General features: G+C 32.3%; 1 protein-coding gene across 2 annotated transcripts; it reads left to right on the top strand.

Annotated features, from left to right (window-relative positions):
* Nucleotides 1-978: 978 nt before the first annotated feature.
* LOC139516305 (ankyrin repeat, SAM and basic leucine zipper domain-containing protein 1-like) lies at nucleotides 979-24,557 on the top strand. 2 transcript variants are annotated; one of them, XM_071306353.1, is made up of 12 exons: nucleotides 979-1,170; nucleotides 6,467-6,662; nucleotides 7,956-8,078; nucleotides 12,473-12,587; nucleotides 12,839-12,950; nucleotides 13,979-14,113; nucleotides 15,641-15,765; nucleotides 16,218-16,350; nucleotides 17,224-17,339; nucleotides 20,486-20,603; nucleotides 20,807-20,911; nucleotides 21,531-24,557. In XM_071306353.1, the coding sequence occupies exons 1-12, from the start codon at nucleotides 1,030-1,032 to the stop codon at nucleotides 21,711-21,713; spliced, it is 1,602 nt and encodes a 533-aa protein (XP_071162454.1). In that variant the 5' UTR covers nucleotides 979-1,029; the 3' UTR covers nucleotides 21,714-24,557. The 2 variants fall into 2 exon arrangements, with proteins under 2 accessions (XP_071162454.1, XP_071162445.1); XM_071306344.1 differs by having other exon boundaries at nucleotides 979-1,176.
* Nucleotides 24,558-25,260: the final 703 nt, after the last annotated feature.

The raw sequence follows: 25,260 nt of genomic DNA, 5'->3' as shown, positions 1-25,260 counted from the left end.
TGCATAATGGAAATTGAGGCGATAGCAATACATCGGAATGTCCTCAAGGTCATCCGCTCGATGTAAAAATAATATTGGACGTAATACAGTGCCCCGAGGAACACCTGATGTAACTGGTATGTTGTCAGAGGAATGGTTTTGTAGCATAACTGTTTGTGAACAATTTGAAAGGAAAGATATCCAGTTTGTGGCTTGATCTGATACACCGAAAAAATTAAGTTTATATAGTAAACGGTTGTGTAGAACTTTGTCAAAGGCTTTTGCGAAATCCATCATGATTAGATCGGTTTGTATGTTTTTGTCGTTATTTGAACACAGCTGGTGAATTAGTGATATCATTTGGGATTCGCATGATCTATTTGGCCTGAAGCCGTGTTGCAAGTCACAAAGTATGTTGTTGGATTCAAGGTGTTTCGTGATGTAGCTTGCAATTATGTGCTCCAGAGACATATATATGTCTCTGTGTGCTCTAAAATTTTGCAGGAAATACATAGACCCTTCAAGAAGTGAAACATAATTGAATTGCAATCAAAATCATGTAATAAATTTCGATTTTTTTTTATTATGTGACGATACGTTTTCATAAGTGGGGCGACTTTGCCGGCAGACGTATAATAATTATTCATCGAGATTTTAACCATTAGTTTCATAATTGGGGCGAGTTGGCAGAAGTAAATTTAAAGGGATTTAACCTCTTTGATCAGTGTGCAATTTCTATTAAGTGGGGCGAGTATGTAAACAAGAAATAAGTGTTTTTTTCCCGAAACGTTTGGCGAGTTGGTGAAAAAGAGGGGCGATTTGATGTGGGGCCATTTGCCATTGGGGCGAGTTGTCTTACTCTCCCCTCAAATTTTTTAAACACGTTTATTCCACGTCTCGCTTAGTAGTCCAAATTATTCATATTTTTAAATCGCAGGGTTGATTCTTTCTCTCCTTTGTGGAGTTCTTAGATTCAATAAATAAAAAAATATCTTCACTTTATTGCAAATCGAAGTCAGTACCCTCAGCCAGGTTATAGGTCATGCAAAGATGGCGAGCACCATGGACTTTTTCCCCGGTGGTGCCGAAGACGATTTCGACGACGACGATGATGATGGATTTATCCTAGGCTGTGACAACAATCATATAAATTATGACCATCCAAAAGCTTCACAGTGGAGCAATGGAGATGTAAATGTAATTTATCTTTGTTCCAGTATCCCTGAATCTGTAACATCGAGACCTTCCAAGATTTTGAAATTTTGTCCAAAATTCAACGCCCAACCTTAAGATGAAAGAGAATATAGAAATATGGGCATTACTGGACTTCTACTTGTGTCAATTCAACCTCACTTAAGTTAGGGTCCATTGCTTAAATGCTCAAGGGGTATGAGAAGGGGGCGTTAAATTTGTTTTGGTAAGTTTTTTTGGTTTTTTTTTATGCATGAACTCTCTGCATGGTCTTTATATGTAGTTTTTTAAGTAAAAATGTCCCTCCCTATCCTAAATGACCTCATTTATAGCTCATCTGACCTGAAAGGTCAAGTGAGCTTTTCTCATCACTTGGCATCCGTCGTCCATAAACTTTTACAAAAATCTTCTCCTCTGAAACTACTGGGACAAATTTAACCAAACTTGGCCACAATCATCCTTGGGGTATCTAGTTTAAAAAATGTGTCCGATACCTGGCCATCAAACCAAGATGGCCGCCATGGCTAAAAATAGAACACAGGGGTAAAATGTATATTTTGGCTTATATCTTAAAACCAAAGCATTTAGGGCAAATCTGACATGGGGGTAAAATGGTTGATCAGGTCAAGATGTATCTGCCCTGAAATTTTCAGACAAATGGGACAACCTGTTGTTGGGTTTCTGCCCCTGAGTTGGAAATTTTAAGGAAATTTTGCAGTTTTTGGTTATTATCTTGAATACTATTATAGATACAGATAAACTGTAAACAGCAATAATGTTCAGCAAAGTAAGACCTACAAATAAGTCAACATGACCAAAATTATCAGTAAACCCCTAAAGGAGTTATTGCCCTTTATAGTAAATTTGGCCTGAGACCACAATTAATTTCTCTATCATTTCTTTATAACGTTTTGTCGCATTTAAAAAATTTTAAATGTTGTTTTTGTCTAATTTTTTGTGTGTGTAATGTACAGTACAAGTCTAAAGATATATGCAATTTTCAGAAAAATTGCATCATTACATCATACAAATTTGGCCAATACACATCCCTACCCCTATATGCAAGTCAAGAGATGTTCCGAAAAGTGTAAATATAACCTTTTTGCACCTGGCCTAATCACTCTTTCCTTATTGAAATCAGTTAAAATAAAACATCCAAAAGTTTATTTCAGCTTTCTTCTTTCATTTCCACCCCAGAAAAGCTAAGAAATGAATGAGAAAGGGAAAGAAAAAAAATAAAGAAGAAATACACTATAACTAAAGGGAACTATATTCGTGAACAACGAAAAGAAGGGTCATTAATTGTGGTCTTGGGCCTATTAGGGGCCAAAAACTTGACCAATTCCAATAAAACTTGGCATGATTTAAGCTTAGTGTATTATGAGTCAGTTTACAAAGTTTCAAAGCCATGTGATATATATTATAGAAAATGTGGCATTTTTTATATCTCAACTTTGGTTGCTAAATTGTGACGTTGAAATAGAAAAATTTCAACTTTCAAATTTTGGCTTCAAAAATCCCCCCAAAACACCAAATTGCACTTTTTTATGTCTCAATGTATAAGATATTATCTATTCAAAGTAAATGATAGCATACTTAATGTATGAGACTTATAAAAAATTGACAAAAGTTAATTTTATATGTGCCTATGCCAAAAAATAGAGGTTTTCAAATGAAGCGAGGCCTTATATGAAATGTAATATTTTCCACTTACAACAATTTTCTGAAGTTTTTAAGTTAAAACAAAACATTTAACATATCATAAATGTTCTTTTCATGTAAATATATGTTTCAAATAGCATAACACATGAGTTTTACATGGTCTTAAGCAATGTCAAGCTTAAAACAACAAGCTGTCAATTTAGGCTGTTCTCTATATTTCCATATTTAATTGCATATAAATGATATTGGAGATGTAAATATGCTTCTTTTTGCCCAAATCCTTGCTGAGATATGATCAAATATGAAGCCTGGATGTAACAAGACTGTTGCTTTTAACTATATATGTAGACAGTATGGTCTGATGCAAAGTTTTTTCAATTTTCTGTTTAAAACCTGCTTGAAATTTCAGTCTTGAAATGCCAATATTTTAACCACCAGCCATCCAACAGAAGAAAATAAAGGTATTCTGTGAAACAGACAAGTTTAAACAACCAGTAATAAGTGCTTTTGATATAGATTCAGTGCAGTCTGTTTAAAGAAATACAATTTTTAAGTGCATAGAACTTCATATTTCACTTGCTTCGTACGGACCGCTAGACCTAGACTATTAAAACAGTCCATTTTGTACTCTTTTTATGCTTTTATCCACTTTTCTTTGTGTTCAGAGTTCACAAATGAGTAAAACACATGAAATAAATACCACAAACACAAATAGATATCAGAAAAAAAATGTCAGAGAAAAATTAAGGATGCTGCTTTTGCAAAATTATTGAAAAAGTGAAAAAGCTACTTTTTGGGCATATCAGCTGAAAAGTGACTTTTTTTACAAATTTCTATCAAATAAAAGTGGAAATCATTTCTTCTCATATAAATTTTTTGTAACTTGTACAAAAATCTTCTTCTCTGAAACTACTGGGCCAAATTTGAACTAACTTGGCCACAATCATAATCTTAATATATAGTTTGAAAAATGTGTCCGATGACCCCACCTACCAAACAAAATGGCCGTCATGGCTAAAATTAGAACATAGTGGTAAAAGGCAGTTTTTGCTTTATATCTTTGAAACTAAGACATTTAGGGCAAATCTTTCAAGATTTAAATGTCCATCAGAATAAGATCTATCCCCTCACAAATTTTCAGATGAATCCTACAATCCGTTGTTGGGTTGCTGCACTAAAATTGGTAATTTTAAGGAAATTTTGCAGTTTTTGGTTATTATCTTGAATACTATTATAGATAGAGATAAACTGTAAACAGCAATAATGTTCAGCAAAGTAAGATCTAAAAATTGGTCAACATGACCAAAATTGTCAGAGAACCCCTTAAGGAGTTATTGTCCTTTATAGTCAATATTGAACAACTTTTCGTCATTTTTGTAACTTGCACAAAAATCTTCTTTTCTAAAACTGTAGGCCAAATTTAACCAAACTTGGCCACAATCATTACTAGGGTATCTATTTTTAAAAAGTGTCTAATGACCCCGCCTACCAACCAAGATGGCCGACATCAGTAAATACAGTAACAGGTGAGCGACACAGGCTCTTCAGAGCCTCTAGTTCATTTGCAGTCCAGAAATTCAGAGATTACTCTGACGTCTAATGGCTGTTTTGCCAGACAATCTGGGGCCATGGGATGTTTGAGCTCATTATATACCAAAAAGTGGATATTTGCCCGTCAAAAATAGATGCGTTGTTTTGTCGCTTCTGGTGCCAACTAAAGGCCTTGGAATTATATAAATCGGGTATCAATTTGTTCATTTTTCATTTATCTCTTCATTTATTTAAGTTTCACCTACCTGCCTCCCTTTATTTTGTTATATTCAGACAGTTTTCACAGTAACCCATCTTTTCAGACATTTTTACTTTTATTTTCAAATGGACATCAAGTTACGAGAGACCTTGCGACCTCGATACGCAAATATGCAAATATTTATGCTTTTTTCACCTCCTTTATAGGAGATCAGTTGTTAACATTTAGAAGCCAACCACGATTTCTCCTTTAGAGGAGATCGGTATTAAGCATTTAGTAGCCAACCACGATAACAGACTGAAGCTCTCGGACAATTAGATTACTTGCATTTTAAATGAACGAGGTGTTAGATTACATGTATAGTCATTGGCATAAATCATCATGAGGTCTGACGTCCAACGGCTCCAGCTTGTCTGGCAAAACAGCCGTTGGACGTCAGAGTAATTTCGGACTAGGTCCAGATTACCTGCCTTTTACACTGGTCTAGACCCTACATGTATCTATCATTTGCCTATGGTAGAAATAAACCAAAATAGCTACAACTTTTGGTATAAACTTTTCTGAGCGCTTACATTTTTGTACATCATTGTACATGTACATGTAGCGGTCAGACTGAGATTTTTCAAAGGATCAATGTAGCTGGGTATCCATTTGTAAAAATCTCTGAAGGCACTGTTAAATGGTATCAATTATAACACCAGGGATAACACTGCTGTTTTTGTGTTTACCATGTTTACCCTGTCTTATAAGCAAAGGAGTAGGTGTTGCTGTTCAAAGATGTGTTTTTTGTAAAAAAAAATTTTTTTTTAAATATTTACATAATTTTAGGATTTGTTTTAGATAATAAAAAGCAATTGTAATTAACCAAATAAGATATGCAAAAAAGTCAAGACATACATGTGTCTAAAAAATATCATTTGATCCCTAAAAATAATTAAATGCCCTTGTCTATTTTCTTGATATTATGGTAGACAGTTCAAAACTTTAAATAGCTAGTGACAATTTTATATCTAGTTCTTGGTGTGTCTATTATCTTGAATCAATAGATATTTTTATCTTAAAGTACAACTTGGTACATGTTCATGAAATACAATTTACATGTACAAAATGACTTACAATTTCAAGCAAAATAAAAAAAAATAGACTGCAGGTTTTTATTTGACAGATAAGTCAATCAGGCTCTCATGAATTTAGTAAGTTTTTTTTAATGGTAAAACTAGTGAAATATTGATAAGGTACCTGGGTTGAGTTCAATATCGTAGCAGCTACATAGCTGCTATCAATATCTATGTAGCAACTAGTAGTATAGCTACACGTTCAATAGTCAAATTTAAGTAGCACTACGTAGCTGCTACGACATTGAACTCAACCCAGTACTCAGTTATGATACAATAATAATTTTTTTATTGGGAAAGATTGCATGAAATGCAATCAAAACTCTATGTTACTGACTTGATATCTAAAGCTTCCAAGGCTTGTCACTACCTTTTTGATACACAAAATATAGTGCATTGATCATAACATACTATACATCCTATCCATGAACATTTCCATAAAATTTATCAGTATAATATGTGCTCCGATATTCAAGTGACGAAACGATTTTACACCTGTCAAGAAAATTACATAACTTTTGGAAGGTGTAGGTATCTAATATCTGTTCAAAAAATATTATTGATGTCATTGTTAAAGCCATCTTTTAAAATTGGAGTTATCACCCATTGTCCAGAATTGACAATCAATGCTTTATTGACAATGCAATATTTAATTTTACTTCCCACTGATAAATTAAAGCAATTTTTTCCCTTCTGTACTTACAAACACTTTGATTTTAAACTTTTTTTGAAGTATTTGATAAATACATTGTATATGCTTTAATTTCAGACAAACAATAATTTTCAACAGCCAGATAATGTTGGGAAAGGTGGATTTGGAGCACCTCAAAAGAAATCTGCTCAGAAAAATGTCCCAGATAAGGCTAACCATAAGAGGCCAGTCAACAGAAAACTTGGTGTTGATGATTTCAGAATGGCTATCACTAGAGGAAATATGGGTGTCATCACAGAATCTGTTGCTAATGGTACAAACTTTTCTTTTTGTTTTTGTCTCGCCTGCAACATTAGTCACAAAATATCAGACATAGGGCTTGTATTTGGTAGTGGCAGTGGTAATGTAAACTATTTGCACAAAGCTTTATAGTTCAGAAAGGTAGATGCTTCATACCTTATATGCAGTTACCATATGTTATGGAGTTTATGTTTGTCCTATCTAAGTGGCATTAGACTCCATCAATCAAAGTTTAATTTTTGTTGAGCCTGCAACTTTTGTTGCAGAAAGCTCGACATAGGGATAGTGATCCGGCGGCTACGGCCGCGGCGGTGTTAGCTCACTTCTTAAAAGCTTTATATTTTAGAAGGTGGAATACCTGGATGCTTCATACTTTGTATATAGATGCTTTATGTTACGAAGTTTCCGTCAGTCACATGTCCAATGTCCTTGACCTCATTTTCATGGTTCAGTGACCACTTGAAAAAAAGTTCAAATTTTTTGTAATGTTGAATTCTCTCTTATTATAAGTAATAGGATAACTATATTTGATATGTGCGTACCTTGCAAGGTCCTCATGTCTGTCAGACAGTTTTCACTTGACCTCGACCTCATTTCATGGATCAGCGAACAAGGTTAAGTTTTGGTGGTCAAGTCCACATCTCAGATACTATAAGCAATAGGGATAGTATATTCAGTGTATGGAAGGACTGTAAGGTGTACATGTCCAACTGGCAGATGTCATCTGACCTTGACCTCATTTTCATGGCTCAGTGGTTATAGTTAAATTTTTGTGTTTTGGTCTGTTTTTCTCATACTATATGCAATAGGTCTACTATATTTGTTGTATGGAATGATTGTAAGGTGTACATGTCTAGCGGGCAGATGTCATGTGACCCTGACCTCATTTTCATGGTTCAGTGGTCAAAGTTAAGTTTTTGAGTTTTGGTCTTTTTATCTAATACTATATGCCATAGGTCAACTATATTTGGTGTATGGAAATATTTTATGATCTTTATGTCAGTCGCGCAGGTTTTATTTGACCGTGACCTCTTTTTCATGGTTCAGTGGTTATAGTTAAATTTTTGTGTTTTGGTCTGTTTTTCTCATACTATATGCAATAGGTCTACATTATTTGGTGTATGGAAATATTTTATGATCTTTAGCTTTATACTTAGGACTATCAACATAATATCAATGATTAGTATAGAAGGCGAGACATTTCAGTGTGTGCACTCTTGTTGAATTTATACAATATGATAGCTTGTATATATATAGTTTGTATAGAGTGTGTATCCACTACAACATAATGTTTTCCCTCTTTCAGGTTTTGATGTTAATACTGTATTGAAATGTGGTTGGACTGGATTGATGTATGCAGCCAATTCAGCTAATAAGCAGATCGTAGAATTTTTGGTGAATAAAGGAGCCAATGTTAAATGTCATCATGGTAAAATATTGTAATTATCACCTACTGTTTTCAATATTAACTGAAACATGATTGCAATTTTCTTTATCAATTGTTTGTAACAAACCTGCAGATTTATGCTTATTTGGTTATATTAAAATTGTTTATGATATTCTTTTTGAAAATAATTTTGATTGGAAATTTGTAAGGAGTGGGTATATAAGCCTCAGTGGTCACTACAAGTCTAAACATAGAAAGTCCAAAATATTCACACTTTTGTTTTTCTAAAGATTAAGTATTAAGGTGTTCTAGACTACAATAAAATTAGGGCCAGGAATAAAATGAATATTCAATCGTTTCAATTTGCATATTGGAAATTTTTGCATTTTAAGTTGTTTCCATGCAAGAGGTCAAGAACTGTTCTACTTATAATTTTCACATTTTGGTTGTAACTGATGAAAATTGAGATCATGTTTGATTTTGAAAATGTTCAATTTTGCCATTCAAGAGTTATTTCCCTTCATGGTTTCATAAAATGTGACATTGATGAAAGTGACAAAAACATGGTTTGCAGTCATTTGAAGTCCTTTGTCATATATTCAGTTTATAGTTTCTTAATAACCAAGGCATTTTAAGTTTCTTTCTGTGATGAATTATATCAAAAATGAATTTAAACATTTTGTAGACACTTTATGACTACAGATAACAAGCTAAGACACTCAATACTGACTTCATTTTTATATGTCCAAAGACTACTATTCAATTTGATTCTGTACATTATAATTGAAATTTCCATCAGAATAAGAATAAAATGAAAACTTCTCAAAGTTCATTTGAATTAGGTAAAAAGAAAGTGAAAGTTCTTTTCACATTTTACTTTCACTTTCATTATTACTTTCACTATCAGTTTTGCTTTTATTTTCTGTTTCAATTTAACTTCTACTTTCATTTTCTTTTTCAACATCTGTCATTTTAAAGCCTGTGAACAGGATTACAACAGTTCACATTGGATGATTTTAAAAAAAAAATGTATATCCTGATTATCTCAGTTTCTTGCACCACAATAATAAAATGGGGGCATTAAGTTTTAACCTTACTTTTTCTCCCTCTCTTTATACCCCTGCTTTGAAAAAAAGGGGGGTATACTGTTTTACCTCTGTCTGTCCTTCCGTCAGTCTGTCAGTCAGTCCGTCCGTCCCATGAATATTTTTCTTCACATTTTTCTCAGGAACTACACTACCAGGATTTTTTCATTTGCTTAAGTAATGGTTGGCCAAATATTTTTTTTTTTAATTGTATGGGAATTGTAAACACAGAAGTTCAAATTTTACATATTATTTTATGTGAATTGTTTCTGTTTTATACCCTTTAATCATGTCGAAAATAGACCAAGGTCATTTTTTTGTTAAATTACTTAAGCTAAGATTAGGCCAACTAAAATTAATTAGTAGATTTTCATCCAAATTTTTGAAAAAAAATGGGGCGGGTGGGAGGATTTTATTTTTTAAATTTTATTTCATATGAAACCTTCTGGTCACGTGTTATTCATATATGCAAGTGTAACAATAAGCTTATATCATGTAAATACATCCATAAGGTGTCTTGTATAAGACAATAACAATCAAAACCAAGGAGTAACCAAAGACTCATAAAACCAAAAGACATTTACATCAACAGTTACAAATAATAAGTAGGAAACAACACGAACTCCACTAAAAACCAGAAGTGAAATCAGGAGCTCCGGAAGGGTAAGCATTTCCTGCACCGTATACGGCACCCGTCATGTTATTTCTTTGTTCAGTTCGGTAATGATGGAAGGTTATTATGAATGAGGAAGAATATCACTGAGATATGATTTCTGACACACTTTTGTCATAATGGCCAATCAGCTCATGATGGCGACCATAAAATTGCTTGAGTGTTGACCTTAATTTGATTGATTCATAGCCCTGTCTTAGCAACTTTTGAGAAAGCAGTATTCCTCGTTCAACAAAATCAACGTACTTTGAGCTAGCTCTAGAGTAACGTATCAATTGAGACACATATACTCCATATGCTGGTGCCGCTTTTTCAAATTCGTAAATATATATCTCTGATTGACAATCACTGTTATTCATGTAATTGCCGCTCTAGAAACCTATTTTATAGTAAATAGTTATCAAAGGTACCAGGATTATAATTTAATACGCCAGACACGCGTTTCGTCTACATAAGACTCATCAGTGACGCTCATATCAAAATATTTATAAAGCCAAACAAGTACGAAGTTGAAGAGCATTGAGGATCCAAAATTCCAAAAAGTTGTGCCAAATACGGCTAAGGTAATCCATTCCTTGGATGAGAAAATCCTTAGGTTTTACAAATATTTAAAGTTTTATATTCAGGAAATTTTAAAAAATGACCACATAATTGATATTCATGTCAACACCAAAGTGCTGACTACTGGGCTGGTGATACCCTCGGGGACGAAACGTCCACCAGCAGTGGCATCGATCCAGTGATGTAAATAGTTATCAAAGGTACCAGGATTATAATTTAATACGCCAGACGCGCGTTTCGTCTACATAAGACTCATCAGTGACGCTCATATCAAAATATTTATAAAGCCAAACAGCAGAAATGTGGAGAAATGCTCTCTTCAGTTGGACTACCTACATCAAATGTCTTTTGCTTTCTAAGCAATGTTTTGTTGTCCTAATAAAATGAAGCAAATGCATTGGTATGCAACACGAGTACGATAAGTACAGAATAAAATGAAAACTCAAACAGTGTTGAAATAATCGGTCCTTAGTATGCAAGATGCAAATATAATTACAATGTAAAACATAAAGTTGTTTAATTACTCTATCGTGGGTATTGTGACAGAGGATGTTTGCTGTTTTTCTACAAAAAACGAAAGGCATGGCTAAATCTAAATCTAAGAGCTTGCTATAAATTAATAAATTAAAAATGCGTATGTTTGTCGATTTTCTGAACTCAATATACGGTCACCAATCTAAAAAGTTCATGCTTGTGTCAATTTCTTTATTCCAGTCAAATGTGTTCCACGATTCTTACGCTTTTGGGTTTTATTCACAGTCCAAATTTCTTGACACAAAGTCATTGTATAAATAAAATAAATCCAAGGTGTTTTATTCACAAACATTTGTGTCATTTGTGACATACGGCGATTTGCGTTCTTGGACACAGCGTATTACTCGTAACCCGAATATTTCATGCCCTTTTCGTAATCAATCTCTATTCTCGGTAAATGATGTTGTCATCATAGATCAGAATATATCGACATAATGATTTCAGTAAGAATACTCTTGAGAAATACGAAAACCGTATTTTGAAACAGGAAGTTTTACATGAAGCGAAATCATTGACGGTTACCGGTAACGGAAATGAACAAAATCCGGAAATCATAATTTTTTCAAAAATAAAAAAAATCGGGGCGGGAAGATTTCAGAGGGGCGGGCGGGGATGAAAATCTATCAATTAATTTTAATTGGCCTTATACTAAAAATCCTTTGAAATATGCATCAAGTATTACTTTTGACTCATTTGACATTTGTCATCCAGGTGTTATCTGTGATTAAGTTATATCTGGTTAATCTTTTTTATAAGCCTAACTAAAGTTGTTTGGAGCCACACTGACCAAGTATTCTAAGAAGTTTATCTACAATGTTAGGTAGCTTGTCAACAGGTATGCTGTGAGTTTGAACTTTACCTGTTGTGAGATGTGTTTGGCTCCCATCTTAACTTACAATGATTTCCATTTTTCCTGCCAAGGACCGTTTTATTTCCTTCCACAATATAAAGGGTGACCATGCCATTCACCGTCATGGTGAATGTTGTTAGCTAGTGACCAGTAAACACAGGTTGAATTTGACTTGTTTGCAGTTCCTGGGTTATGAATTTCGACTATGCAGATATTAACTAACGGTACTGTAAATTCAGAAATTATTGCGTGCATTCATTATTGCGATTTTGTCATTTTGAAATGAAATAGTACTGTTAGCAGTTTAAAATCTTTTATAAGTTATGCCAAATTAGATTAAAGCTCAAATTTTAAACTTTAGATATTCTAGATCTCTTCATTTGAAGCTGAACTGACCAATACGAACATAGCTGAAGGACGCCTCCAGCTGCGGGAATTTCCCGCTGCATTGAAGACCTGTTGGTGACCTTCTGCTGTTGTCTGTTCTATGGTCGGGTTGTTGTCTCTTTGACATATTCCCCATTTCCATTCTCAATTTTATAATCGCTGCATTCAGATCAGATTATATGTTATTTATAAATGTATCTCCTTATTCTCATATAAGAGAGTGGACCCCTGGAAAGAGTAGAGTATGAGTAATGTTAATGTTTTATATAGCAGTGTCTAATATCCTTCACAATGAAGATACCAAACGACAATATCATAACATTTTGATTTTCTCACTTTATTTTAGATATGTTTAATGTACTAATGGCAGCATGTTCATCCACAAACAGTAATCAAGAAAACGTACTGTCCTGTGTAACACTACTTATAAGTGCAGGGGCAGATGTTAACAGTCATGATAGGTAAATATATGGTCATTTGTTATATAAAAATAAGGAGGTGTGGTGTTTAAAAAAAATATATTCATGTTAGTATGGGCCTATAATGAAGGTATCTGAGATATTTAAACAAAAAATGAAAGTAGGTTTAAAATTTAAAGAAATAGGATTTTGTGAAGTTTGAGTATACTATGAATCCTATATCCACTTGTTCTTTCTATAGAGGCATATACATTGTAAAAATAGATTTTTAAAGTTTGAAATGTATATTTCAGATACCACATGTCGCCATTGATTTATGCTGCCAGGGAAGGGAGAGAACTTGTAGTAGCTGAGTTATTAGAATGTGGTGCAAATGTTAACAAACAAGATAGTAGAGGCTGGTCTGTAAGTAGAAGATTTGTATATAGCAGTTATTTATGTATAATTATATTATTAATTATTGATTTGCTATTTTGTGAAAAGGTGTATGTTTTGGAAACTATGTACCATAATTTTTATGCCCCACCTACGATACCACCTACGATAGTAGAGGGGCATTATGTTTTCTGGTCTGTGCGTCCGTCCGTCCGTCCGTCTGTTCGTCCGTCTATCCGTCTGTCTGTCTGTCCGGCGTAAACATGTCGCACTGTAACTTGAGAACGACTTATCCAAATTTCATGAAACTTATTATAGTTGTTTCTTATGATGGTCAAATGATCTGTATACTTTTTGGTGAAAAAAAAAAAAAAAACTTTTTGAGTTACGGCACTTTGTAACTAAAACAGGGGTGTGTTTTTTTCACATGTTGCACCGTATATCAAAAATGCTTTTTGATTATTGCTTAAAACTTTACACACTTCTTAGTTATATTAATCTTAAGATCTGTATACTTTTTGGTGATGATTCAAAATTTCATTTTTGAGTTATTGAGTATTTTGTAAAAAAGGGGGAGTTTTTTTTTACATGTCACGCTGTATCTCAAAAAAGATTTATGATTATTGCTTAAAACTTTACACACTTCTTTGTTATATTAATCTAAAGATCTGTATACTTTTTGGTGATGATTCAAAATTTGATTTTTCAGTTATTTAGTATTTTGTAAAAAAGGGGAGGGTTTTTTTACATGTCGCGCTGTATCTCAAAAACAATTTATGATTATTGCTTAAAACTTTACACACTCCTTTGTTATATTAATATAAAGATCTGTATACTTTTTGGTTTTGATTCAAAATTTTATTTTAGTGATATTTAGTTTTTTTTCCCTATGTATCTCAAAAACAATATATGGTTATTGCTTAAAACTTTCCCAGAAACTATTTATGATTATTGCATAAAACTTTCACACAAGACAAAAGGCGTATCATGCGCTCATGGCGCAGCTGTTTATTAAAAGATATATTGTTGATGTAAAACAAGTTTTCCTTCCACTTTAGGCACTGAGTTGGGCTGTTAGTAAAAACCATGTGAAAGTTGTGAGGGCTTTATTGAACCGTTGGCCTGATATGAGTATAAAACAATGTGATGGACAAACACCTCTGGATCTAGCTGTCTCACAACAAAATGATGAGGTAAGAAGATTTTACTGAAAACATTCAAGGTACAATTTTAAATCCCATTTATGATCATTAGGTTTTTCGGTCTGTGCGTCAGATTGTTTGTTTATCTTTCTTTCCCGCTTCAGGTAAAAGTTTTTGGTCAAGGTAATTTTTGATGAAGTCCAATCTACTTTAAACTTAGTACACATGTTCCATATGTCATAATGATATGATCTTTCTAATTTTAATACCAAATTAGAGTGTCAACCCCAATTTTATGGTCTACTGAACATAGAAAATGATAGTGCGAGTTAAGCATCCGTGTACAATGGACACATTCTTGTGTTTTCTAGCCTACAGTAAAAGTCACAGAAGTGAGGCATAGGCTAGCTGTTTCTGGTGTCATGAGTTATTTAAGTCTGGTAAATCAATGATATTTGGCCATGGTATACAGTTGAATAAACATTGGTACATTTGAAATCCATAGGGATTAGTTGATGCCATATGGTGATGGTCCATTCCTGTTTAAAATTTTGCATTGTTTACATTTAAAAAAGTGTGTGATTATATCACTATGAAGGGAGCTGCCTATAGTAAGCAAATGACCTGTAATAGCATCAATACATTTCCTTGGAGATTATTTGACTCCATCCTCTCAGTGATAGTACATTGACTTTGCAAATTATGCAGAGTTACATGTTCAAGTTTGTTACCAGGTCAGTCTTTGGATACTCTATAATGGTTGGTCAATGATATTTGGTATGCAGATGTATTAGTATTGGCACATCACATTTCCATGAAGAATGTTTGATCCTCCCCATGAGTAATGGTTCAATGATTTTGAAACAATGCAAACTTTATATTGGATATTGTAATAAGATTGATATATGAGATAAAATAAGGCACACAGTAAAACATCTGTATTGCTTGTAAGATTTCAAATTTGCATTGTTCTATTGAATACACAAAAAGGAGACACAATTCTGGGTCATCATTTTATTATATGTCAAAAATTGCCTTTCTAACCACCTTGCCACCATACTTGTTGTGAGATGTGTTTGATACTGTGAATTTGTTTATTTTCCAAAACCAATCTGTTTAAGACAATTAATGTTTAAATTTTTCTTGTCCTTGCTTTAATATCTTTCTTATTAATTGAATTTATGCAAAGAAAAATTAGCAAATATGAACTCCTTGCATTAACTGACATTGGAAAGGCACATACACCTTGCAGGATTAAACTATATAATCTTAGTTGTAGTCTATTGTACCCCTTTACCATGATCAATGGTCAAATCATATAAATGTTATTCTTTTACATTAGTCTGTGGTCAAAACAAATTTCCTCTCCAAAAAGATGCAAAAACTAATAAAAAAAAACAATTAAAAGCAACAATTTATGTATAGTCTCGTCCACTAAACATGAATTCTTAATAAACCTTGGTCAATTAGCCAAAAATAAAGCCACTATAAATAAATGTGAAGCAAAATGATTATTCCATTATGAATATATATTACTTACAAATGTTAACTAACGCTTCAAATATATTGTTTTAACAGCTGGTTGCATTGCTGGGAGGAGAAGTAAAATCAAACCATATAGAAGCATTAAAATTAGAGGCCGTGGAAATCACTGAGCTTGTGTATGATGATGAATATTATGATGAACTTGGTATTGACCCACAGTGAGTAGTGAATAACTTTTGATATTTTCTGTGTAATATAAGCCCATTCTCTTTTAAATATGCTATTGCGTTTTATACTGTAAAATATCAAATATGCTATTGCGTTTTATACTGTAAAATATCAAAGTGTTTTAGCTATTTTCGACCGTGTTATATAAGCCCATTGAGAATAATCAATCAATTGATGTGTTCCTAACCACAGGAGGAAGTTACAGAAAGAAGAAAAGAATTAGGATTTAATGACCTTAAAACTTCTAGTGTTAAAAAGGGGAGACTTAAAAAAAAATAAAAAAATTCAGAGATGATAAGATGAGAAGAAGCGTTTAAGAAAAAAAGGTTTAGAAATGTGTATTTGAGGGAATGGATTTGTTTTGACACTATTAATGAATAACTTTAAAGAATTTATAAAATAAAACTCTCAGTATAATTTTCACGTAATATGTATATTCTAGATGTGTGGTAAAGTATGGAGAAATGGAATTATTTTTGTGTGGTTTAGACTTAAGTCGTTATATAAGCTTGTTTCAGCGACAACATCTAGACTTTACCACAGTATTGCATATGACAGACGAGGACTTGATAAAGGTAAAATATCTTTACTAGACAGTACGAAACATATAAAACTTGTCAGAAAATAATATAAATATCAGTTAATGTTTTCTTTTTGGGATGATTTAGAAAATAAATTCTTATAAAATTTTTGAAGCCCACAATTATTCTATCCTTTAAAAAAAACAAAGACTGGTGGAGATAGATAAATCCTTGTATCAACCATTAGAATTCTGGCACTAATATCAATGATTAGAATGAAATTCAAAACAGTGTGGCTGTGGCCATTTATTGACACATTAAATTCACCCATTGACTGGGACAATTTACGTGAACGTTTGTCTGTAACTACCACTGTTAAGACGTACCTACGATAGACATTTAAACTGTGGGGTCACCAAAGGTTTCTTAACGCCTTTAATTATAAAATAATTCGACAAAATAATCAGGAATAACCTTTATGTTTTGATTTATATAATTGATATAAATCAAAACATTGTGTTATTTCTGTTTAATTTTTTCGAATTACTTTATTAAGGTGTTGAGAACCTTTGGTGACCCCATAGTTAAAGTGTCTTTAAAAAGTACACAGTGAGCAATGGTCGTTACATACAAACGTTCACCTAAATTGTCCCAGTCAATGGATGAATTTAATGTGTCAATCAATGGCCACAGCCACACTGTTTTGAATTTCATTCTATTATTCAAATTAGTGAAGAAAGCGAAATTAAGTAAACCACAGATGGCTAAATGTGAGGTAAAGTATCCTTGAAAATAACATGATTTACTTTACTTTTTATTGTTGTAAATCTCTGCTAACAATTTCATATAAAAGAGTCAAAAGTGTCTTTATTTAGTGTTATAAATAAATCGTCAATTTTTCGTGGAATTTTAAAACTTTTTTTTCAGATGGGTATTCATCAGATTGGTGTAAGAAAGAAAATATTGGATGGTATTAGAACTGTTCATAAGAAAGAATGGGAGACAACCAGTCTTCAACAAGTACAATACAACAAACAGATAAGGTAAGGGGATAACTCTTCTGATGAGTGTATGTTATCTAAACTCCACTGTAGGGAAGGGGCAGTATTGCATGGATAAGGTAAGGGGAATAACTCTTCTGATGAGTGGATGTTATCTAATCTCCACTGTAGGGAAGGGGCAGTATTGCATGGATAAGGTAAGGGGAATAATTCTTCTGATTAGTATATGTTATTTAAACTCCACTGCAGGGAATGGGGCTATACTGCATTTTCTTCTTTTCCGTCCAACACATATTTTTCTCTCACTCTTTTCTCAGGCAACACTGACTTTATATTTGGTCACATCTTGACAGTAATGAGTTTTATTATGTGTGCACTTTACCGATGTGTCCTACAAATACTCTTTTTTTTTATACGACCGCAAAATATTTTTTTGGGATCGTATAATGGTATGATGTTGTCTGCGTTGTCGTCAGAAAACATATTCGTTTCCAGCCAATAACTTAAGTTACAGTAAATAGATCTTAATGAAATTTTTTTTCAGAAGGTTCAATACCACCCAAGGAAGGTTGGGATCAATTTGTGGGATGATGGTCCCAACCATTTAGAAACTAGTGGCCCAAAAGGGGCCCAAAACAAGCATTTTTCTAGTTTCAGGATAATAACTTGTGTATAAATAATTCATTTGCTCTGAAATTGTACCACAATGTTAAATACCACAAGTTGATGGTTGAGATTCATTTTAGGGGTTATGGGGCCAACAGTTTAGGAATTAAGGGCCAAAAAGGGACCAAAAACCAGCATTTTTCAGTTTCCAGACAATAACTTGTGTGTAAGTGTATGGATCTTTCTGAAATAGTAACACAATGATCCATATAACAAAGGGAAGGCTGGATTGAGTTTGGGGTAATTGCCCCAAACATGTAGGAATTAGGGACCAAAAGAAGCATTTTCTAGTTTCCAGACAATAACTTGTTTTTAAGTGTATGGCTCTCTCTGAAATTGTACTATTAGATTCTATACTACAAACAAAAGGCTGGGATCAAGTTTTGGGTTTCTGGGTTTATTGCTCGATGAGGGGTTTCAATAAGTTCAAGGGGGAGGGATTTTTGTTTACTATTTTTTTAAGGGATTCATATTTTTTTTTTCTCAAAATTTTTTCAAATTTCAAATTTTTGAAAAGTTTCAAGATGAAATCTTCAATTGCACACTGACAGTATTGCGCAATTGATTTGTAAGATCTTTGACCAATTTTATTTTGTGTCAGAAACTTATATTATGTCAAAAATTTGATCACAATCCTAATCCAGACAGTATCAAACTTAAATATTATGTCCAAATTTGCCCAAACTGTTCAGGGTTCAACCTCTGTGGTTGTATCAGGCTAAGCTCAGTGAAGCATTTTATTAGGAGCAATTCTCTGTAACCACCAACCATTTCATATAGGGGGGCCGGCACGCATAGTCACCGATTTTCATGAAACTTAGCCAAAACATGTGATCATGTGATAAAGTAAGAAAAATACTTTCAATTATATACTGGGTATATAAACCTTGACAGCTCATGCAATCTTGTTGTTCTAACAGTATGTATTACATTAGATGCTATGCTTTCAACTTATTATAATCATCCATACAACTTAAAAGATAAAAGCAAAGCATAATTCAGCAAGGAATGATCTACCTGTCCTGTTAAGATACATTTTGAGGGAAATCCAGACAAGTAAAATACTAACAGTCGAATGGAATTCTAAGAGAAGAAAATCTTTAATGATAACCCTTCATTTGTAAGATTTGTTAAGTAGGATGGGATTACAATCATACCCAAAGGTGGCTAAATATTTCTTGTTTCATGTTTTGAATATTGTTAGGTTATGAATGTCACATTCATTATGTAATCTCTTAATTGACATCATCTATATCAGAAAATTGCTTTCTCTCTGAAGATATTTTAATCATGAATAGATGGTGATTTATTCATTTTTGTAAAAATTGACACAAATAACTTTTTGATCATAACTTAATTAAATTTTTAATTTATGTCAAGGTTAATTAGTCTCCTTCCTACCAACAATGTTGAAAGGGGACTTTATTATGATTTATTTGTTTGGGCGTATGACATTTGCGCCGATTTTTGAAAATTTTCATTCTTTCATTTGCGCCGATTTAATTTTTTCATTTGCGCCGATTTTTTATTTGCTCCTAATTAGATTTACAGGTAAATTAATACTTGTACATGTACTATACCAGTGGTAAAATTTGGTTCTAAATGTTTTTCATTTATGTTTAAGATAATTTTGATTCATATTTTTCTGCAACTTCATTGTAACATGATAGACATATTGCGCACTGAAACGAGCCGAGGAGACAATTCCTTAATCATCAAGGGCCATACATATCGGAAGATAAGTGTCCTGAAATATAACAACATATCTTACTAATGTACTATAAAACTGTGTAAAGCCAGAGTCACCACGGATTTTATTGTCAAAACACAGATCGAGCATAAATATGTGGCAGATGTCCGGAAGACAGAGGCTAAAGAACTACGGTTACGTTCAGGGAAAATGTCTGGAGATGTATCTTGTAGGCCTTCTTCCACCTCCCCACTGTGAGCAGGGGACAACAGTTATATACATGTTATGATTGACAATTCATAAATTTGTACAAGTGGCTAATGGAAGAGGTCTATAATGTTAAATGAAAAATAACATGACTTGGATGGAGAGTTCTCTCATTGGCACTCATATCACATCTTCTTATAGCTATTTACCTGTAATTTACCTGTAAAAAAATCGGCGCAAATGAAAGAAAATATCGGCACAAATGAAAGAAAAAATCGGCGCAAATGCAAAACGCCGATTTGTTTTAGTTGAACTACTTTGAATGTAGCATACATTTTTGGTATGATACTGCAATGGAATTTGTTTGTTACTTAATTATTGTCTTTATCCAAAATGGAACATTAAAAATTCCTGAATCTAACTATCCTTGATAAAATATGAATGGATTGAATTAAAGTATATTCCTGTTTTTAATAAGAGCCCTCCTTATATCTTTGAATGTGAATAGAAATAACTTCATGTGTTGTAGGCATGTTGTACAAACTATTATTAGATATTGCTAACATCTTACTTTGTCCTGTATAGCTGAAAATAATCTGATAGCATTTCACTTTGTCTTTCATAGCTGTGCTGAATCTATTGCCATGGTAGCTAACATCAGTAAACATTGTAAATATATTGGAAGCACAACTGGATATATAAGGGACCAGATTCTAAAGAATCCAGAAATTCTAGATGTTCAGGTAAATAATATTTGAGATTTAACCAGAACTATTAATGCAAAAAAATCCTTCAGGAATTTTGTTTTTTGTTTTAAAGATTACCTAGTGAAATCTTTGGCATCATACAAGACTATGTAAACAATCATTTAATACAGAAAATTTATCTCTGTAAAATCTGCTATTAATCATATTTACATTATTTTTAACACTTTTTTTTGGCACAGGATGGGACAGGACCTGAATTACTTTTACAACATACAGATGATACAATGAAAAATGTACAGTCACTATATACAGAACTACAGAAACTTACTAGAACTTTAAATTTGGTAAATTTATACTTTATTTAGTTGGTTTTAATGGTGTCTTAGTGTCAGATTTTGTTCTACTTAATTTTATGAGACAATAATTTTACTTTGAATGTAACACGTCTTCTGATTGGGTGAAAGTGTTTTGTCTATCAGCTCATAGACCCAATTTTGTCATGTGACTGTGATGCCGTCAATGTTTTTACCTCCTTTTAAGAATTATATTATAAGGAATGACTTTAATATTTTTTCTGTCTATTCCAAATATCATTAAAAATGTGGTGCACACTTATTGAGTTATTCAGTGTGCACCACATTTTTGATGTTATTTCTTCATAGATAGAAAAAATATTTCAGTCATTCCTTAAATGTTGAAAACGATCTTACAGCTAAAAGCTCCATATCCTAATGAACAGCATTTGATTATAAAATAAGGTATATGTCAGATCAAAACTGTGACTGCTTCCTTTTAAAAATTGTTATAATTTATTCCTATATATAAGACTACAGCAAAATTAATTAAACTAAAGAAAGTATGAAATAGTTAAAAAAAAAAAAAAAAAAAAAAAGCACGTACACATAAGAGTAATTTTGATATAGAATAAATAAAAAATTATATCGTAATATCTTTTTTTTTTAGCAATTAAAACGTAAAGACTTCAGTCCTCCAGATCTCGTTACTTTAAAGCAGAAGAAAAGTGGTTTTAGAAAAAGACGATTAGTAGGTGTATGTTGTGTGACCTTTATAGTAGGACTAGCCTGGTGGAAAAAACAAACTATATTGGACTTTATATCACAGTATGATCCAGTGGATATAGTTTAATACATTATTAAACTTTAGTTTCACAACCCTGTACAAATGAAGTTATAAGATAGAAGGATAAGATTTGCAGCATAAGTGGGACCAATGTTTTTTCATAAACCTATAACTTTGTTTTCCAGATCATGTAAAAATGTGTGTTTGTAGAGTGTGATAGATTTATTAGGAAGTTGTTTATTTTGTTTTTGTGACTGGAATGTTTATTTTCACGATTGTTATATTTTGTGTCGTCCTTATTAAACACTGTTTTATTTACAAAATGGGTTTCTTGTTCATTAATTGTTTATTTAGGATAGTATTGCAGAGTGTTAACAATAGAAATAAGGCAAACATTTTTACTTTAAGCTGTAAATTAAAAACTTTTTAGTGAAAAGTAGTTGCTAGACATTGAACATGTTGAAGGTAAACAAAATAACAGATGTCAGATTAAAATCATACAATTTATTTGTGTTCTCTGATAAATGATGTTGAAAACGTCTTTTGAATTAACCCTAGTGTGGAGGTTATTTCTATGCTTGTTCATCTAAACAGACTCAACCAAATCAAAATCATTAATCACCAGTTTAGATCAGTTTTCACTTTCTTAATATCTGTCATAGAATTGTCTCTCAATATGTATGAAAAAAACAAAATCTTACTTTTCCCTTAGCAAATTATGTGCTTTGTTTAATTAATCATAATTCTGAAAATTTTGTTATAAGACATAATTTAGTTCTTTTACCTTTGATTACATTCATCTGTCATTATTGATGGTATTTATACCTCAAATAAAGATTTGTGTACATAATGTCTGCCTCTGACCAAGGACTTGTATAGTGAGACTATACAAATCCTTGCTCTGACTTCATTTTTTTTTCCATTTTTTTCATAGTAGAAATAGTAAACATGATATGAAACATCTCCATTACCAGTATGTTTGTATTAGCGCTCTGAAGGAGAGTGGTATACTGGTTTACCTCTATGTCTATCAATCCATTCAAATTTCCGTCTTATTTTCTCAGGAACTTCAAATCAGAACTTTCCATATTTGGTAGCCAGCTTCATGTAAGCATGCTAAACTGTGAAATACATTTTCTAATTCAATGTAAATTGCATGTGATATTTCATGTAAAATTAATTCTAAGGGAAAATTTGTCTTCATTTATGTTACTGCCAAAAAAAATGTATAAGACTGATTTTATGAGTTGTTAAAGGAATTCTAGTTTAGATTGTAGATAGCTGTCCTTGTTGAAACTTGTCGTCTAAAATATACTCAGAAGTTGAATTTAATCTAGTCGTTAAAGGGGGATTCTATGCACTCATAAAAAGTTTGAAGAACTTTGTTCTTTTGAAGATAATTACAAATATATGTACATGTAAATAGTGAAGTTAATCCAATCAAACACATTGAAGAGTTTTTTAATAATTTTTATATTTTGAAATATGCCATTTTCTTTGCCTTTTCACAGAAGGTATCTTTTGTTATGCAATGTATGTAGAATGTTATATCTTTTTCATTGCATATGGTTGTTGAATTTTTGTTTATTGGTTGATAACTGAATGAAATATTAAAAAGCCATTTGTTGATTTAACCAATAAGTTGGTTTGTTGATCCACTATTGAAAAGAGGACATAATTCTGTCTCCGGTTGTTTGTCCTAGAAGAGGTTAAGATATACATAAACAAGATAACAGGAATGATTAAAAATATTGTTCAATCACAACAACAAACAAGCATCTATACAAATAATACAGATTAATTAAGGGTAGCCTAATTTCTTTTTCAAGTGATTCCAGGTAAAAAAAATGTAAATGTGTTGTGGTGTTCAAGGTATTTTGATATGAAATAAATATACATTTGTATATATATGAACTTATTGGCCAAATTTAGATTAATACTTAGTTGATGTTTTTTTTCTGAATTGCTTAGGGTATAAAATGGTTGTGTATTAAAATGCAGGAAGATGTAATGTTCTAGTGGGAAACACTGTTATTTGCAAGTATATGTTTGTTTATTTTTCATTAAAGTGATTTTATCATGATTTTCCTTTAATTTAAAACAAATTTCACTTGTATTGCAGAATTAAAATGTATATTACTGATGACTTATTGATCTTATAAACAAAAGAGTTGAGATTTTTAATCAATATGATAACTCATTCTTTAGAAGTATTTTTCAGTTTACATATGTTTTTTTTATGTATGAAATGCAATCTATTGTCTGATTTTTATATAATACTGTTAACAAATGAATTAGGTTAAGTTTTTGATTTTTTATGGCCCTGCAACGAAGTTTTACTCTTGTCCAAAATTCAGATATTCCGTAATTCCGTCATTCCGCAACAAACCATTATACAGAGTTTTTTTTCTAAACGCCTTCAGATATTGCGCTGATTTTTGGTATGTGAGTTAACCATGATGAGTTACAGGTCAAGTTAAAGTTAAGTTCTGCTCCGCTAATTTTTGCTGAAATTACGGGCTTTGGACTTTGATAAGTGATTGAAAATAACAGTTATACAGATTCTTTTTCTATATGCCTCCAGATTTTGAGCTGATGTTTGATATGTGAGACTACCATCAGGTTTTTGTCCACATGTGTTTATATTGAAATTGCAGATTTTTCAACTTTTTGGGATGTGGCCATTCGTGTCGCTTTGACACATCTAGTTTAATGCCTGATTTATGAAAGGAAAGAAATAAACCAGGCAATGTTTATAAATTTTTGTTGTTGAATGATTGCTGTAAAATTTTATACATTTGTATGTCTCATATGACAGGAAAATTGTTAAAAGTCCCTGCACTGGAAAGAGATTTATTGGATTATTTGATGTCACAAATTTCTTTTGAATAAAGTTGTTTTTCAATAGTACATTAATTCTTTTTTTTGTAAACAACAAAGGACAGTGCCACTTTTACATTTAACGTATTGTTACGTCTCAAACTAAAGCCAAGACCATGGTGTTTGGTAATATTCTCAAAATAAAATAAAAGTCTTGCATCTATATTTGTTGTCTCTGTGAAAGAAGGTGACAAATTGCTTAAGTTGAATTTCTTGTCATTTTACTTGTTATTTTGACTAAGACTTATAATATTTGGTATGCAAGTAATGTGCTATTGTAAAAGGCCTTGACCATTGAATTGAAGGTCAAATACAGTGTAGATGTAACTACTGTTTTGGGATATTTTTGTATCTGCCCATATTACTATTCTTTAATAAAAGCTGATATTTTGAAAACTGATACATCATCTCTGAGAATTTCTTGTACTGATGAAGGGAGACTCCTGAAACAGTTCCTCCCTAGTTCACCTCTAAACTTCTGAATTTAGGTGTGAACCAGATGCTCTGCAGGGCGCAGCTTTATACGACCGCAGAGGTTGAACCCTGAACAGTTGGGGCAAGTATGGACACAACATTCAAGCTGGATTCAGCTATAAATTTAGATTGTGATTAAATAGTTGACACAGCATAGGTTTCTGACACAGAATGAATGTGTTCTAATGAACTTAAAATATTTTTTCTGCCTTTGAGCCATTCACTATGCTGTTGAATATTAATCCTCTCAAAAAAATGT

Source organism: Mytilus edulis, chromosome 1 (assembly GCF_963676685.1).
Source record: "Mytilus edulis chromosome 1, xbMytEdul2.2, whole genome shotgun sequence".
Taxonomy (NCBI): Eukaryota; Metazoa; Mollusca; class Bivalvia; order Mytilida; family Mytilidae; genus Mytilus; species Mytilus edulis.
This window is presented reverse-complemented; position numbering and strand designations above follow the sequence as displayed.